The sequence below is a fragment of the Paramormyrops kingsleyae genome, chromosome 13 (assembly GCF_048594095.1).
Source record: "Paramormyrops kingsleyae isolate MSU_618 chromosome 13, PKINGS_0.4, whole genome shotgun sequence".
In the NCBI taxonomy this organism is placed as follows: Eukaryota; Metazoa; Chordata; class Actinopteri; order Osteoglossiformes; family Mormyridae; genus Paramormyrops; species Paramormyrops kingsleyae.
Window position 1 is genome coordinate 12645861 of NC_132809.1, and position 18046 is coordinate 12663906.

Genomic DNA, 18046 nt, shown 5'->3' on the forward strand with positions numbered 1-18046 from the left:
AGCAGAATCAAGTTTTGGGCTTTTATTATTTTCACTGCAGGTAAATTGACACAAGGAATGTAGTTTGTAAAGAAAATCTTAGAAGACATTCAGTGAGAGGACAGCAGATAGCAGAGCAGCCTTTAAAAATTAGCTGTTACACTTACTTAAGAAGTTATGTCAAATACAAATATCTCACATCCATTTACATAAAGATTAGATACACAATTCAAGTATTCAAGTGCTGATATTTTCCATTTCAGAGTAGCTGTTAATTCTTTGCCCAAAAACTGTTGCAAATGAATACCACCTACCATTGCTGTAAACATTTCCACTGTGTGCTTCTGAAAGGAGTGTTTTCAGCATGAATTTCTAGAAACCATACAAAAAAAGTGTTGCGCCTCAGTTTATATGTGCTTCTGTAGATTCTATTATTTAAGTGCAGCATGTAATTTTATACTTTCTAAGGTCTGAAAGATAAGAAGAATTACACATTGACTGCTGGGTCTATAGACCAGTGTCTCCCAACCCGGTCCTCGGTGACCCACAGACGGTCCACATTTTTGCTCCCTCCCAGCACCTTGACAGACAGTCCACATTTATGCTCCCTCCCAGCACCTTGACAGACAGTCCACATTTTTGCAAAAATGTGGACTGTCTTTGGGTCCCCGAGGACCAGATTGGGAAACGCTGGATAGACTAACTGGGCAGAGAAACAAAAGAGCCCAGATGGCATCTGAGAGCAGACGAGGCATTTGGGGGTGGGATGGTCTTCAGGAAAAGGCGATTGGAAGGCCGAAGGTGGAGTTTATGAGATCAAAGAGGCTGTTGTGTGAGATCTGTAAGCTGACGGCATCGCCTTGCAAGGAGGAGGCTCCGTCCATATGTGCTTTCTCATGGAGGTCCCGGCAAGCCAGAGGCACCACCTGATGGAGAAGAATAGGTATTGGAGCAACATAAAACAAGAGGGAACTCCTCTAAATGTCAGCCTGAACATCACGAGTGATGCCCAAAAGAGATTGACCACACGCGTCACTAAACAGTTAAGATTACTTCCTAATGGAGACATTTGTGGGCTCCATTACTGACAGACATAAAACCACAAGCACTTTACCTTGACGGTTATTAACTTCTTATCCACGGCCTTTCCATCCGGAAATTTCTCTCCGAAGCATAAGTAGATTGTATACTCTGGGGACCCTCGTTTATTCTCTTGGAACTCTTTCAGGTCTGAAAAAAAGGGCAGGCTTTCATGCTGGGAAAGTAATGCAAAATATTTGGCCAGAGAAGTAGGGACCCATCCGCATCAATGCCACAGAGAGGGTTTCAGACGTCATATGGTTATATGACGTCAGAATAACCACATGAATCCTTTACTATGAGCCATTGCCTTAAAGAACTAACAGTACTACACAATGCATTCAACAGGCTCATCGTCACCCCCTAATGGTTAACTAGCTATAGAAGATGGATAGATAGATGCCGTTCTTTCATCAGGCTGTAAACTGAAGTTCTGAAGAGCAATGGCTTTTAAGCCTGGTTCTCTGAATACAGTGTAAGCTGCATGTGTTCCATGTGAGCTCTGAATTATCCTACAGCAAGGCTCTTCAAATCTGGACCTCGATTCCATATCCAGGCCTTGTTTTCAGTTTTCCCAGGTAGTTAGTATAATAATTACGGATTCTGATTAGCTGGAGGCTTCACACCCAGTTTACAGGTGAAGGAAGGCTGGAAAACCAGTAGGGCTTGGTTCTTGAGGACCGTGATTTCAATAGTATCCTAGAGTAAAGAAAACAAAGGCATGTTTCGCGGAGATACTTAAACTGAACCGAGCCATTGAAAAATAAGGGAAATTTAGAAACACAAGCCCATTTAAATTGTATGTATTTGAACTAGAGATGCAACAATCTAATATTCAGATTGATATTGGCGCCGATCCATACCTATTACACGGATCGGGTATCGACCGTATGTGACCGATCCACACCAGATACTTTAGATTTTGGCAGTCTGTAAAAAGAGCTCACATTTCTTGTTAAATCGATTTGTACAATCAACCGCACAACAGCTCTTTCGCATTTTAGTTGTGTTTTGTGTGGCATTCGAGCTAAATGCTAACACTGCCACTCAGTCTACTGGGTGTGACCGTGGTGACTTACGCCTGCTGTAACATGACTATTTTATTTTAATTTTGTATTTCCCAACATTACAAGTGCTTATCCTTTGCAGTAGGAGCAGAACATCAGATAAGTGGGTAACGATCTGGAAGTATTTTACGCTTGAGACAACTAGTAGCACAGCGGTTTGCAATCGTTGTAAAGTTTTGAGAGGTAGAAACAGTGCTGGGTGGATAATCTCTATAAACAAAGCGCATAAAATTACACCCGACGCAAGTATTGTGGGGGAAAAAAAAAGCAAATGGATGGCTTGGGAGTCGCTAACGTGCTGTTTTGTGCACTCACTGCAGTTTGTGATATACAAGGGGCTGCTATTGCAGCAAAGTGTGCATGTCCGATTGCATTTTCGCTATTCATAATCCAGAAGAAAGATCTCTCTCGCAGCCAGCCTGTGTGTGTGTGCGTGCGCACGCAGCACACACGGACACTCTGCTTTTAGCGGTGGAGAGAACTTAAAGTCACTAAAGTCGATGCTGACGATGCCCAAGTAACAAATCTTTTGCATGTAAGGGCAGAAACACCAGCAATCCGTTGAAACATCTAGCAAAAGTCCATCGCTTTGCATACGGAGAGATGCACAATTAGCGACTCCCTGGCTCATAGTCTATCTGTCATTGCCCCAGGTATGTTACGTTTGCTTACGGCCTGGAGCCCACACACAGTGGTACGTGTGTATTTGTTACATTGTCTTACAAAGTTAGGGAAACAGTATTTAAGTCAAGTATTTAAGTTTGATGTTTCCGTAAACTAGAGGTCGACCGATGTATCGGTTTTGCCGATTAATCGGCACCGATAGTTGATTCCCGGAACTATCGGTTATCGGCAAAAATCCACGCCGATAGTTTTTCCGGGTTGCGTCAGAGCTGAAGCGGCTGAGAACGGTCTGTTGTCCTTATACAGTGCAAGAGCCAACATATACATCTATATGCAAGAGCCGCCTCTATAGGGAAAAATCGCTGTAAAGCACGTGCTTTTGTTTTGACACGTGATACTGTTTTTTCCAAGGAGAGTGCAAGCTGCCTGGAGAGAGCGCGGTGCACGGACAACGCTGACACTTCAAATGCATGTTTAAAACACAGACAGCGAAAAGGTATGTATACAGTACACTACAGTACATGTTTTCATCTCAATATAAAGTAATTCATTTGTTGATTACATTCTGCGTTGGAGAAAGAACAGCAGTATGTTTGTCGACAAGGCTGAGAGGACGCTAACATTAGCAGTACATCAAGCGGTTAAAATAATGTGGCAAAAATACACGCAAGTCCGACCCAAATGTTTAATGTCATGATTGTTACCATCAGGAATGCATTCGATTTCAGTTCTTTTTATCTTCAGGCACAGGGTGCGATTTGCCGGGGGGATGGGGGGATCCGACTGGAGCGCTTCGAAACAGTGAATCTTTTTGCGACGCAGTGTTTTACTGATTCGGAGTTTCAAAAAGCTCTGTTGATACTTTGCTCACTTTCTCTATATAATATATTTGTTGCTTGAAATTAAATCATTACTATTATAGGCCTAACTTACGATGTTTTTATTAAATTTGTTATCACGTAATACAGCTCCCTTCGTATTAAAACCATTTCATGACGTGACACTCATTATCTGGTTCTTGCCTAAAAAGACGGGTATATAATGAGCGTTGTTAACAGATTACACAAACAGTTTGGTCATCCTCTGCCTATGGAGAGAGAAAAAAGTTTTCAAAATAGAAGCAAATATAGTGGGAGACTACACATATAATATACATTTATATATTTAATGTTATATATAATTATAATATTATATAATTATAATTCATTTTGTATGTAACTTTTTTTTATTTATTTGGAGTGTTACTTTTTGTTTCAGTTTGAAAGCATGTCTTTAATTTACCTCAATATTTATTAATATGGTAAATGGACTGCATTTATATAGCGCTTTTCTACTCCTACGAGTACTCAAAGCGCTTTACAATACATGCCTCACATTCACCCATCCACACTCACATTCACACACCAGTGGCGAAGGCTGCCATGCAAGGCACCAACCTGCACACCGGGAGTAATTTGGGGTTCAGTATCTTGCTCAAGGATGGGGTCAGGAGGACCCGGGGCTCGAACCTGCAACCTTCTGGTTGCCGAACAATAGCACTACATCCTGCGCCACCATCTTCCCAAACAAATAGATATATTCATATTTATTTCATATATCACATTTTCATGACTCAGTACTGTTTTTTTGTTTGTTTTTTTGTAATAAAGTTTAGTACTATTTTACATGGAGTGTTGTGTTTCTATTTAGTTTTTTTTTTTTTTTAATCCAGTATCCATTTTAAAAACTATCGGTTAATTAACCGGTTATCGGCAAGTACGGACCAACCTAGCTATCGGTATCGGTAAAATTCAATATCGGTCGACCTCTACCGTAAACATCAATCAATCAAACAGAATAATCAAACAGAATAACAGAATAATCTCAGTCTCCTCCCCACAGTGAGACATACAACTTATTAAACACTGGTATCAGATCGGTACTTGGGATCGGCCGATACCCAAAACCCAGGTACAGGTATCGGTATTGGAATTGAAAGTTGGATCAATGCATCCCTAATTTGAACTGTGGGTAGAACCCCTTATGAACACAAGTAGAATAAAAAAAATAACTCATCACAGAGCCAAGAATAGGACTCGATGCCCTGTAGGTGTAATTCCACAGTACTATGCAGTATCTTGAGTGATTAAGTAACTTACCCCTGATAAATTTTTCAAAGCTGAGCAGTTCCACCTCACTGCTCTGGGGCAGCTTGTTGGGCTGGGGGTTTGGCATCTCTGCGGGGTTTCCGGTGCAGGCAAACACATGGCACCTATCTTGACGCAGCCCATAGATGCCTGTAGGCCGCACCTCCAGTAGGAGGCCTCGCTCGATGCTGCTGAGGATGCGATTGGTGTATTGGGCCTGATACCGGTCCAGGATGTGCTCGGTGCTGGGGAGGCAGATGGACTGAGCCCCCAGCGTCTGGTCCTCACATCGGAAGTGGAGCTGCACCCGGGGGCTCGTGGTTGTGATGCTCTGCATGAGCTTCTTCCTGTAGCAGATGCTGATCTCCAGGTTGTAATAAGGAGGTGAGGGTGGTACGTCACACACTTCAGGCTGATTCACTGCAAGGGGGGCGGGGGGGGCGGGGGCAGTGGTGTGTCTGGAGTCATGAAACATCACGAAACAGCACTCTCAGCTCTCAAGTCCTGCAGATCTCCTGGCAGCACCATACCTGGGCAGTAGGGCTCTTGTACCACCACCGGCATCTGGCTCGGAGGAATCTGCTGGATTTCCATGGTCATGGCTTGGCTGGGGTAGCCGCCCTGCTCAGCATCACTGGTGATGGGATAGGGCACATGCCACTGGGAGTCATCTGCCGGGAAACAAGAACATCGCCGTCACCACTCACTCATTGTTTACACCAGTGTCTTCCAACCTGCTCCTTGGGGACCCACAGATGGTCCACATTTTTGCTCCCTAGCTCCCAACTCCCTTCCCTAATCACATCAATTAAAGACTTCAATCATTAGTTTTATTTCAGGGGGGAAACAAAGACCAGTTTTCTGTTATTTTGAGGGTTGAGAATGTCAACAGGTTTCAGATCAAATTACTCCTTTTATAAATAGGGTGTGAGTTATAGACTACCAATACCTCCTGGTTGGTTGTTGAGATTCAGGGAAAGCATGTCATTCGACAAGGCCTCCTGTCGGATAGGAACAGAATATAGATATAAAAGTTTGGCCTAAATTGACCTGAAGAACTCCAACGTTCCCCTTTCAGTTACATACAGTATAGCTGAAATGCATGCAGGACATACACAAGACCAGATTGTACAGGTAGAAGATTATTGCCAGTAAATCTCCATTCAGACAAAGATGTTAATAAAATTATGATTAAATGAGAGCATGAAGCATTACCTGCATTTCATCTTGAGATATGGAGTGATCTGTGATATAAATGTCTTGGATAAAAGGATATTCGACATTCATGGAGAAATCCTGACTGTTCTGGTCTTTATAATTATCTGGGAAGAGGAAAGTTTAGTGAAAAAGCATTATGGTAAGTGACAAGAGAAAACTATTATAAATACAAGGATAATGAATTGACTTTCATTTAACTGCCATTCAAGCAAAGTCCAGTGCTGGGATGGACTGTGGACTGTGTCTCTGACATTAAATGGCATATTTTGTGTGTAACTGCCCTAAAAATGGCGCCCCCTAGAGCATTTGTAAATGCTAAACAGCAGTCATGACAGACATTTTATGTAGCACCGGAGTTAATCCTTGACAACACCTTTACGGTTTGACAAGTAGTGAGAGAGCTTCCTGAAGTGACTCTGCCTTTCGGTATCTCTTACATCCATTCATGACAATCTCGTAGACCTTGTGCGGGTCGTCAGACTCCTTCGAGTGGTCCTCTACCATTTTGAATTGCTTGAGAATGTTCAGAGCACAGCGAAAATTCGTTTTCCATTTTGCTTTGTCGGTAGGATTTTCGTTTATTTTTCCACTGGCCTCGGCCCATGCCTACAAGGACAGGGTTGGGAAGGGAGAGATCACTGCAATTACCAGTTTACTGAAAATGTATCGCTACCAGGATTAAGTACCAAATCCCACTGCCAATATAGCACTGGTTCCTATACGATCAGCATGTACCAGACCGTACTGCAATAAAAATTTCAGTGTCACTTAAACACCTGAGCTGTAGAAATATTTGCCCTCTGGTGCTCAAGCAAACAGAAGCATCAGTGAACCTCACGTGCCACTGCAAGCTAACATTACACTTGTTCTGATGTCATCTAGTAGCTATACCTTAAACACGGTTAAAATACATAGATCTAAATGGTCTGGTGTGGCTGTATTTCAGTCAAACGGATTTTACCGGTTTCTGCACCGGCACCATTTTAAACGTTTTAAGCACCAGTATGAGTATCGGAAAATCAAATCCCACACGATACCCAACCCTAACTGCTTCTACACATTTATAGATGTGGCATCGTACATTAAAGTAATCTCACTAATGCGTATTGTTTGTTTTCGTTAACACCTAAATGTTGATTTAGTATTGCAATAGTTTGCCCAAGATATAATTAATGAACGTTTCTATTCCGGTTGGTTAATTTACGAAACAAACAATACAGGGTTGCTAGTTGCTAGAACTGTCACCATTACCTTTCTATGAATTAGTGCTTACCTTGAATATCCTGTTGTCCTCATCGCCGCAGTCTTTCCTGGAGTTGTGCTTCCAGGGGATTCTGATCTTGTTGCTGTCCACCCATCTCAGCCCTTCGTACCGTCCGCTTCGCACCTGATCGATCAGCCACTGACCAAACTGCGGTTTACTGCTGTTTTAGAGAAACACACATGACAGTTGTATAAAATTTCACCTTTGTAATGGGCAAGATTGCAGGCGTCTTGCATCGAGCAAATACGAGTCTGTTTCTGAATAGGTAAGTTAACCGGATGCTATTGTATTGTGCAAATTCTTATCGATTAATAAGAAAATCTGAAATTCTTCAAATATTGGCATTAATTGATCATCTAAAAAAAACGCCAGGTTTCCCCTGTTCAAAGTTAATCATTGAATTATGTACTCGGCACCTACTTCACATATCTGAGTCGGTGCGTAATAAATAAGTTAATTCAGTCTAGCGAAAGACCTGAGCACTTTAACTATTTAACTCTAAACGATTCTCCTTCGATTAAGCTTTTTAACGGTTATATTGAACGAAGTAATTAAATAGTACAGCTAAGCAACGTATACAGCCCGATTTCTGTAGTACGTTTCCAAATACAGTTTTAATTGAACACTAGTCAGAATAAAGCAGACATAAACTTACCACTGCATGTTCGTTAACCGAAGCTGGCTTATTTGCTTACGGTGCTAATGTTTTACTCCAGACTGTTTCTAACAACCATGCACTTTTATACCTTGACACCACTGCCGCCTCCGCAAATGAGACGCCTACGCGCATGTTGTTCTAAAAAAGAAAAATTGAAACCGAAAGTCAGAACCGGCTCCTCCATACGAGGAAATTGCGTCACCCAGTTTTCCATCGGTGAGGAAATAGCACACATAAGATATATCACTACTCTTACATTGCATCAGATTAAATCCAAACATTGTTGCTCATTCTTGTTTCACACGTCACACTTGTAATGCATAAAGTTTAGCCGGAATGAAAGATGTTTGCAGTGTTTTGATCGCTAGCAAAATGAAATATAATTTTGCGAAAGTTCAGTAAGTATCTTAAATTAGGCTCCCCGACAATGCTTCTTTCGAGTTCAGCCTACCGTTTTTTTACAACTCGACACGAAGTATAAGTATATTAGGCCTATATTATGGCTCTCCGCCATTGCTCCGTATGTGTGGAGTTTGCATGTTGTCCTCGTGTCGCCGTGGGGTTTCCTCCACAGACCAAAACATGCTGGGGTGAATTGGAGTTACTAAATTGCCCGTAGGTGTATGAATGCTTCCGGGATAGGCGTCGGTCCCGCAACCTTGAATAGGAGAAGCGATTTCAGAAAATGGATTAATGGATGGTTGTATGGGTGAGTGTATTTATGTGGCATACTAAGAATGTGGAAATTGTCATTACGGATGAGCAACACCAGCCCAGTTCCTGTAGTAGTTTCAGATTGTGCTGCTAAAGCTGGCATCCCGTCCAAGGTGCCCCAGCTTTGTACCCCCAGGATAAGCGGACGGGACACCAGTTATTCTGGCAGAAAAGGCAGAATCAGCACAAGTCTTACCGAACAATCATCTGCAAAGAGTCGTCCCAATCTGATTTCGATAAACAGTAGCGTTGGCAGGTGCAGTCTTACTTACTAGAAGTCTGTGTTAGCAATCGCTCAGACTAGTGATAAATTTGAATGGGATGAACTCTGATTTCCACCATTAAATGACAAGGCCAGGTGTGCTGATCTTTTTAGGGAAGAATGTGTCCCCTGTGGTTTTCAGTTCCTATTTGGTGCAGTGAAAATACTGAGGACTTTTCTATTAATTCTAAGGAAACTTATTCAACGGTTAAATTGTTGAGACTCAAAGTTACTAGGGATGTATTATATAACTAAATGACTGATATCACATGGGCTATGCAGATGCGATAATTCCAGTACATTGAGGTCTTTTGTAGGAATGGACTAGATGTTGTGTAATATGGGACACCTCTCTGTCACTGGACAGTCCCTCACTGACCCATGCATAAAATGTCGATTACAGCCCCGAATTCCACCAAATCGTTCACGTTTTGTATGAGTTTGAACATGCGGACCTGGAGGAAACCTACTCAAACACAAGAATGAGCATTCAAATTCTATTCAAAAGCCCAGGCCTTTTAAGAAGAACCCTCAATTCTATATGTGTGCACTAGTAATTGTACACTATATACCAAAAATTATTTCAGTTCCAATACATGTGGGCTGTGTGTTGTTCTGGCAGCTGTGCTGGTCTTAAAGATGCTGAAACTGAATGATGACTCCTGGGGAACTGAAAAGGTCTGAAGATCTCAGCTGCAGGTGCTGAGGAATACAAAACTTTATTAACGAATTCAATTCAGTTTACTTTTTATATAGCACCTTTTACAGCATAGTTGCCCCAAGGCACATTACATGGGTGTGTAGTGATACATCACAACATCATTAAGATAGAATAATACAAAAACAGGGAAAGAAATACAAAGAAATGAATGAAAGAAAGAAAGCCAGATGACCACGGAGGAGAGGAAGCAAAAACTCCTAAGTAGGGAGAAAAAAAAACCTCTGAGGGTTCGAGGTAAACTGGTTGCCCAACCCAAACTGAAGTCTGCACCCACGATGTTGCAGTTCGTACATAACATCCACGATGTCACCCTTCCACCATATAATTCATTAATATTAGTAATACAGAAACTTAGTATTGTCGCAATAAAGTTGCCATGAAGTAATATTTCAGAGGGCGGTAGAATTTTACAAGGCCATTTTTCTTGTGGGATGTTTAGGGAGGTGTTTGATGGACAGAAGGAGATGGTGTCCTGCACTGTCAGTGCCAATTTGTACCTTTGAGGGTACAATTACTTGTCACTGGGACTGTACCCTCAAGGGTCTGCCAGTTGTGCCCTAGCTGTAGGTAAATGTACCTTTTAAGGTAGAAAAATGAACATTGAGGAACATTTTTTGTACTATTGGGGTATATTAATGTTGTTTTTACCTTGGGCAACAAACCTATACAGGGGCTGCAGACTTTTTTTTGTGTACACCAGTAGAGAATGCCTACTTAAAAGTGCATAGAACCTTAGTGAGTTGATAGGGATACTTTCATCAGGGAATCCTATTCGAAAGCTCAAGAATGAGGAACCGTTCCGTATTTCTGATGAGTACTTCTGTATTCCTAGATATAAGATACCTTGAACGTCTTGCGTCAGTAATATTTTTAAGTGCAAGATTTATGGCTTACAAACAGGAAGGACCAGTTAGTCTAAAATGCCCTTCTCCTTCTTTTCACTTCCTAATTTAATCCACAGAACGAGGTCAAACAGTTAGATGGAGTGAGAGTCTTTTGCTCAAATGCTGTTTATGCAGAATGAAGGAAAATTGGCATGCTACAATTGTGCTATTGTAGCTATCAAGATCGTGAAATTTAGCACAAAGACACAACAGTAGAATAGCAGGCAGCATGACTAGTGACATCGATCAAAAAAATTGTTAAAGAGAACTGCCATATTTAATACAGCAGATGTAAAAGAGCAAATTACTTTTAAAAAAAAAAGGTGAATCAGAACATCAACAGCAGCAGCAAACATCTATATTCTCGTGTAGGTAAAAACCATCAATGGCTTTATAAGTAGTCACTAAAAGCGTGACATTAAAGCAAATTGAAAATGTGATAGTGTATAGTTATTTAAATTACTCAGGAAGCTGACTAAATGTATAATGATGGATAAACCTTAGAAATAAGCACAAGGGAAAGTCCCATTCTTGACTGACCTGAGAAATTTGTTGGGGGAAGAATATCTCTTCTGTTAGGTAAGGACTTTTGTGTCTGTCAGTCACAATAATAAACACTAGACTTAATGATTGTTATGGATGGAGAAACAGTCACTACTGAAAGCATCTTTTCATTACTGTGTCCCATTTGCATTCATCAAAATCCCCTTAGTAACTGCAAATTATGCTGCAATTACCCATCAAAGTGCTGCCAAGAAATTGTATTACGTTTAATAGATGAAATTGAAATTGGTGAGTAAAATTAACTCTTAGTTCAAGGAAAAAAAATCCATATCGTTTTCAGTTTTATCCATTTGTTGTCACATGTGCTAAAGTACAATGGAAGTCCTGGTTGGTTACACCTTGCAGGCTATATTACCAAATTAATACATGATAATAAATATAAGACTATAATTGCTGTATTTCCTTATAAATAATATGTGTGGTAGGTCACTGTATTACCTGAATGTAATAGGTCATTGTGTTACCTGAATGTGGTAGGTCACTGTATTACCTGAATGTAATAGGTCATTGTGTTACCTGAATGTGGTAGGTCACTGTATTACCTGAATGTAATAGGTCATTGTATTACCTGAATGTAATAGGTCACTGTATTACCTGAGTGTGGTAGGTCACTGTATTACCTGAATGTAATAGGTCACTGTATTACCTGAGTGTGGTAGGTCACTGTATTACCTGAATGTAATAGGTCATTGTGTTACCTGAATGTGGTAGGTCACTGTATTACCTGAATGTAATAGGTCATTGTGTTACCTGAATGTGGTAGGTCACTGTATTACCTGAATGTAATAGGTCACTGTATTACCTGAATGTAATAGGTCATTGTATTACCTGAATGTAATAGGTCACTGTATTACCTGAGTGTGGTAGGTCACTGTGTTACCTGAATGTGGTAGGTCACTGTATTACCTGAATGTAATAGGTCATTGTGTTACCTGAATGTGGTAGGTCACTGTATTACCTGAATGTAATAGGTCATTGTATTACCTGAATGTAATAGGTCACTGTATTACCTGAGTGTGGTAGGTCACTGTATTACCTGAATGTAATAGGTCACTGTATTACCTGAGTGTGGTAGGTCACTGTATTACCTGAATGTAATAGGTCATTGTGTTACCTGAATGTGGTAGGTCACTGTATTACCTGAATGTAATAGGTCATTGTGTTACCTGAATGTGGTAGGTCACTGTATTACCTGAATGTAATAGGTCACTGTATTACCTGAATGTAATAGGTCATTGTATTACCTGAATGTAATAGGTCACTGTATTACCTGAGTGTGGTAGGTCACTGTATTACCTGAATGTAATAGGTCATTGTATTACCTGAATGTAATAGGTCACTGTATTACCTGAGTGTGGTAGGTCACTGTATTACCTGATTGTGATAGGTCACTGTATTACCTGAGTGTGGTAGGTCACTGTATTACCTGAATGTAATAGGTCATTGTGTTACCTGAATGTGGTAGGTCACTGTATTACCTGAATGTAATAGGTCATTGTATTACCTGAATGTAATAGGTCACTGTATTACCTGAGTGTGGTAGGTCACTGTATTACCTGATTGTGATAGGTCACTGTATTACCTGAGTGCGGTAGGTCACTGTATTACCTGAATGTAATAGGTCACTGTATTACCTGAGTGTGGTAGGTCACTGTATTACCTGAATGTAATAGGTCACTGTATTATCTGAGTGTGGTAGGTCACTGTATTACCTGAATGTAATAGGTCATTGTGTTACCTGAATGTAATAGGTCATTGTATTACCTGAGTGTGGTAGGTCACTGCATTAGTGTCCAAAAGGCCATGGGATCGAATCTTGGGGCCAGCAGGTCCACCATACCAATCTTGGGTCTTTGAACAAGACTGCAGACCTGCTTCAGATCCTGATTCTGCTCTCTGGCCTCAAGTTTTTATCACCTTTGTTGCTTTGGACAACAGCATAAGGTAAATAAATTACCTCAACAGACTGTGCTATGGGGTGTTGATTATATTGGAAGACATTGTTATGACCCCAGGAGTCATTTGCTCTGCTTACAGGGTAGATGTTTCTGTGGTATTCATTCTAAGGAAACTTTTTTTCTTTAGGTGTGCCTGATCTTTGTCCCGCCCACTTTTACATATCATACCTCTCCATTCCGATAGGCTGATTTATTTTTTCATCATTTCCCTTGTAAGTCGTCCAGACAATGAACAGAAGGCCATTATTTTGAATTTGTTGTACTTGGCCCTTGTTGCTTTTTGGCACTTGAATTTTGATTAGTACTTTTTTTGGATTTGTTGGCTTTTGAATCTACTTTGTAAATAGCCTGTAAATATTTGCAAATATTGAGTCCACTATGAGTAGCTGGGGAAGTATGGAGTGCGACACCATTTTGTTTTGATTTGTTTTCTCACTGTTTTGACTAGTTAGGGAGATATGTCAATTTTGTGTGTCTTTATTTTCATTTTGTTTAGATTAGGTGAAGGACTACTTGCACTTTCTTTATAGTTAGATGTGTTGTTGTTTGTTATTTTGCGTGGTCATATTCTGAAGTTGTTCCCACTGCTAAGAAATTACTGGGACATACAAAGTAATAGTCTGAATCCACATTTTGCTGAGACATAATTGAGGTTGCTGCCTGTCTCAACTTGTTGGGGTCTGTCAATTCAGTATCCATTTCAAGAGGTTGTCCCAGGTCTAGGAGTCTGCTGGTGATCAGTCCATAAGTGATTACGGCACTTAATGTTGAGCATGTGACCTCTACAGATGGTAGCCTTACAATTGACAATTATTGCTGTCATTTTTGGAGTTTATTTGTAAATGTGATATTTCTCGACAAAACGTAATTTTATTCCCTGGAATTACTTTACCTAATTACCAGAATATTGCGTACTAGCCTCATTCTTGTGTTTCAGACGAATTGTGTTGTATATAACTGCCATCTATTGGCGGCACTTAAATCAACCAGTTAAGCGTCCCTTTAACACTAGCTTCTAATTCTGAATTCTAAGTCACCATAATTAAGCGTCTCAAAGTGTTCCAACACTTTTACAAGTGCCACTGGATATGTGTAAATAAAACATCTACTAACTAACTAATGATGCTGACCTTAAATTCATCCCCTCTCTACGTACCTGAATGCATGTAGGCCTAATCTTGAAGCGTTACAATGGCCACTAGATGGCAGAATATGTCTAATTTTGGGGTGTCTTCCTGCCCAAATGCCGCTGGTTATATGTTTAAACTAATCATTACGTGTTATGTCAATATGAAAATTCGGTGTATCATATGCATATGAATAATAATATGGTAATTGGATACTTTGGGATTTTATCTGTATAATTTCGTGATCGACGAACCCCTAGAGATGATGCTCCCGGCACTGCAATTGAGGCTGAAGGTGCGTCCCAAAACCATAATTCCTTTACTTAACTGATAGTTCGGACCCTAAGGGTCAACCTCAAAATGCATTCATAATGACTGCAAAATGTGTATTATGATCTGATTTAACTGATAGCGCGATTCAATGCCAGACTGCACCGTACGTGAAGTTCACACAACAGGAGATATCATTACAGTTTCAATATAGGGCAACATAAGTATATGTTTGATGTTTTTGAGTTTATTATGTGCCTCAAAGGAATGTTGCCATGGTCCATGCATATGTAATTTCACAAAGTTTTGTCTTGCAACAGAAATGCGGCGCATTACTGACCCGGATGCTGCTAGAAAGCATCCCTTTAAATAACTGATCAAAAGAGCGCGAGGCTTGTGACGCTTACTCTGTTTTTAAGGCATCATGTAAATATTTATGTTTACGTGTTGGATGTATATACATATTTAAGTTATGTTAACACAATATTTGTCCGCCATTTTATTTTAGTAGTTATAAGAATGAATTTACTTGCCAATTTATGGAAATTAGCTAAACAGTATATGAATTTCTTTTATGATCTGTTGCCTTTGACATATGCAGTTTTATGCAATAAAAAGTCATTTGAACGTCCCGATTGTCGTCGCTTTGCTTGTTAAACTTACAAAGCACCTTGGTGCGTGCTGAGTACCGGATCGTGTACCGCACAGCTCAATCTGTCAAAGCAATACGTTTTACATATATGCACTTATACACGTACAGCTAATAAACTCGAGCTTACGAGCAATGATGCGGAGGCTTGCTGTGATTTATGCCACATCTTGAAAAGATGTTTACCTTTAAATTAATCGTGTTTCCAAGCGAGGTCTATAAGGAGCAGTTATTCTATAGAGACACGCTTGCCAGTTATTTTCTTCACCCCGGCAGTAACCTGGATACCAGAGAGAAAGTCCTTGGTATTTTAGATTTTAAAAGCTCAGAAGAGAAGGGGTGTGGGGGGGAGAGTGAGAGACATAGATAATTTGAAGTCTTGCCAGGGGTACATTGTCAAACTCAAAAGACATTTCAAAGAACCAAACCATTCACTTTTTTCTTCTCTCCCCATTTTCTTTCTTTCTTTCTCCTTTTCTTTCGCCCGGTTGCAGACCATTTGAATCAGCCAATGGGCTTTCAAGCTAGGTATATTGGAATGTAAATGAGTAGCGCGCGTGCTCCTGGTGCCGTGAAAGCGCTGGATTGTTTATTGAGCTCCCAGAGCCACGCGCCTGGCTCGCGAAGCCGGTGCGCAGAAGAATCACACAGCGGGGCGGGGCCTTCCAGGGAAGCGTGCATCTCCGAAGGGGTGGGGTGTAGGACGCGTGTTGAAAAAGAGGAGTACTGCCAAAGTTTGCAGCAGATCAGCTAGTGGAGTAGGTGCTGTTAAGGTTTGGATCCAAGTCCTCAGTGCGCTCGAGCCACACGCCCCACGCGAAGGACACGAGAGCAGTGCACTGCCAGCTCTCCCGTTTGTTTTCACTGTGTGTGAGGGTCGCGCAGCCCTTGTCTACAAGTCACCCCATCGCGCTCCAGACAGAGATGGAAAGCGGCACAATAACAGCGACGCAAATTACGCAAGGTGCATTTGCATTCGCCCTGCAAAGTTCGACGCAGGAGTGCGGTAACCCCAACGCAGCCAACAACCAAAGCAAGAGCAAAGTGCTGAAAAGACAGCGCTCGAGTTCCCCGGAGCTCCTGAGGTGCAAGAGGAGACTCAGCTTCAACGGGCTGGGCTACACTATTCCACAGCAGCAGCCGGTGGCCGTGGCCAGACGAAACGAACGGGAGAGGAACCGGGTCAAACAGGTCAACATGGGCTTCCAGACGCTGCGCCAGCATGTTCCCAACGGGGCAGCAAACAAGAAAATGAGCAAGGTGGAAACGTTGCGCTCCGCTGTCGAGTACATTCGGGCTCTGCAGCAGCTGCTAGACGAGCACGACGCGGTGTCTGCAGCCTTCCAGTGCGGGGTGCCATCCCCTACCCTTTCCAACAGCTACTCTGCGGACCCTGAGTCGCCGCACTCCACCTACTCTTCAGACGAAGGGAGCTACGAGCATCTGAGCTCGGAGGAGCAAGAGCTGCTGGACTTCACCACCTGGTTCGACCGATATTGATGAGGTGTGGTGTTAGTTCTATAAGCTATATCCCGCTACCTTTGCAATCTTGAAATACGTACGATATTTTTTTTACAGTTTTGTTTATTGTCAATCTGCATTTAAAACATGCACCCGAGCATGCATTTGATTCATTAGATATGCTAAACATCTTGGCAAAGGTCCTAAATCTCTGCTCTTTTCTCCAGCTATTGCAGGTGCAATCGGTACCTTAAAGGATCCCACTGATGGATCTGCAGTCGCCGTTGCCACGCTACGGGAGAAGGCATTACAACTGTCTCTCTGTGCCTCTCTGAACATCAGAGGCGACTGCCAGGTCGTCCGGCCTAAGGGCACAGCGCAGAGGGACAAGGAGGATGTCACAGCAAAACCTATGGAGATAATATTATTGTCAAACTAAGTGCAATTAATTTTATTTAGTTGGAACCGTATGGATTAGTCAGTCTTCACAATGATGAAAATGCGGTAGGCTGGTGGAAGAGAGCTGTACTCGATACCCGTATGACTGCCCTGCTGTGAAACACTAAAGACTTAAGATCAACTTTAGATAAGTAGTCAGCTGTTCTGGGGATTCAACGATCCATTTGATTTTCAAATTTCTGTTTGTCATTTTATGTACATTTACGTTTTTTTTTTTTTGTATTATTGAGCAGTTTGAATTAAATGAAGACTTATTTTTGTAAACAAACGAACAAATGTATCAGAAACGTAACACTGCCACCTTTAAGTGTGAGTGCGTTTGAGATTTCGGGAAATGCTGAAGAGAAACGTTTTTCTTCATAGATAGATCTAAAAACACTGTTCGAATCGCTGGATTTTTATTATTATTATTTTTGTATAGTATGTTTGAACTGAATTGCTATGGCAGTAATACTGACGCTTGTTAGACTGATTGAAGGCTTTTACGCTGTATGGAGGACTTCAAATGTATGCACTTCTGTTCCCCGTTTTTCATACTAAATGTATATATGCAATTTTTAACAGAATTATCATATTTTATGTAAACAAGCTTTATAAATAAAGAATACTCTATTTATACTAAATATTAGCCTATATAGTGTGATATTTGTAATACATCCCCACCCAAACAACACATCCACCAACAGGCTTAAGAAAACCTGATGCTGGTGTAGTGGCGGGTGGTGGGATCCCCGCAGGACCTGACAGGACTTGGATACGTTATTTCCGTCAACTTAGGGATCAGGTGTAAGGTTTACCAGTCACTGCTCACTTCCACCCAGTAGCCTGTTGTAAAGCTCATGCGTGTTTCATACAACTGGGCAGTCCAACGATCTTGAAAGTACCATAACAAATACAGCTGTGGCTTCACGATGTTCGTTGTGGCATATGTGCTGGAAACGTTTTAAAAAGACGAGAACTA

The 18046-nt window shown here is 41.3% G+C and overlaps 2 protein-coding genes across 3 annotated transcripts; one reads left to right on the plus strand and one right to left on the minus strand.

Moving 5' to 3' along the window:
• Positions 1-7: 7 nt before the first annotated feature.
• On the minus strand, positions 8-9075 carry irf7 (interferon regulatory factor 7). Of its 2 annotated transcripts, XM_023842018.2 has the most exons (10): positions 8468-8484; positions 8014-8154; positions 7368-7518; positions 6532-6700; positions 6092-6198; positions 5826-5877; positions 5407-5547; positions 4889-5296; positions 1094-1209; positions 8-905 (listed from the first exon to the last, which is right to left on the minus strand). In XM_023842018.2, the coding sequence occupies exons 2-10, from the start codon at positions 8019-8021 to the stop codon at positions 753-755; spliced, it is 1305 nt and encodes a 434-aa protein (XP_023697786.1). In that variant the 5' UTR covers positions 8022-8154; positions 8468-8484; the 3' UTR covers positions 8-752. The 2 variants fall into 2 exon arrangements, with proteins under 2 accessions (XP_023697786.1, XP_023697784.1); XM_023842016.2 differs by lacking the exons at positions 8014-8154; positions 8468-8484 and adding an exon at positions 8927-9075.
• Positions 9076-15733: 6658 nt separating this feature from the next.
• On the plus strand, positions 15734-17742 carry LOC111859486 (achaete-scute homolog 1b-like). The gene is made up of 2 exons (XM_023842199.1): positions 15734-16669; positions 16854-17742. Exon 1 carries the CDS (start codon positions 16090-16092, stop codon positions 16663-16665), a length of 576 nt encoding a protein of 191 aa, XP_023697967.1. The 5' UTR covers positions 15734-16089; the 3' UTR covers positions 16666-16669; positions 16854-17742.
• Positions 17743-18046: the final 304 nt, after the last annotated feature.

Bases quoted from the DNA above. Each gene is read 5' to 3' on its own strand.
- irf7 (XM_023842016.2), bottom strand. The intron at 6,199-6,531 runs GTAAGAGATACC...TCCTCTTCCCAG, and splicing joins CGAGATTGTCATGAATGGAT to ATAATTATAAAGACCAGAAC. The intron at 5,548-5,825 runs GTATTGGTAGTC...GTTTCCCGGCAG, and splicing joins TCTCAACAACCAACCAGGAG to ATGACTCCCAGTGGCATGTG.
- LOC111859486 (XM_023842199.1), top strand. From the start codon at position 16,090: ATGGAAAGCGGCACAATAACAGCGACGCAAATTACGCAAGGTGCATTT.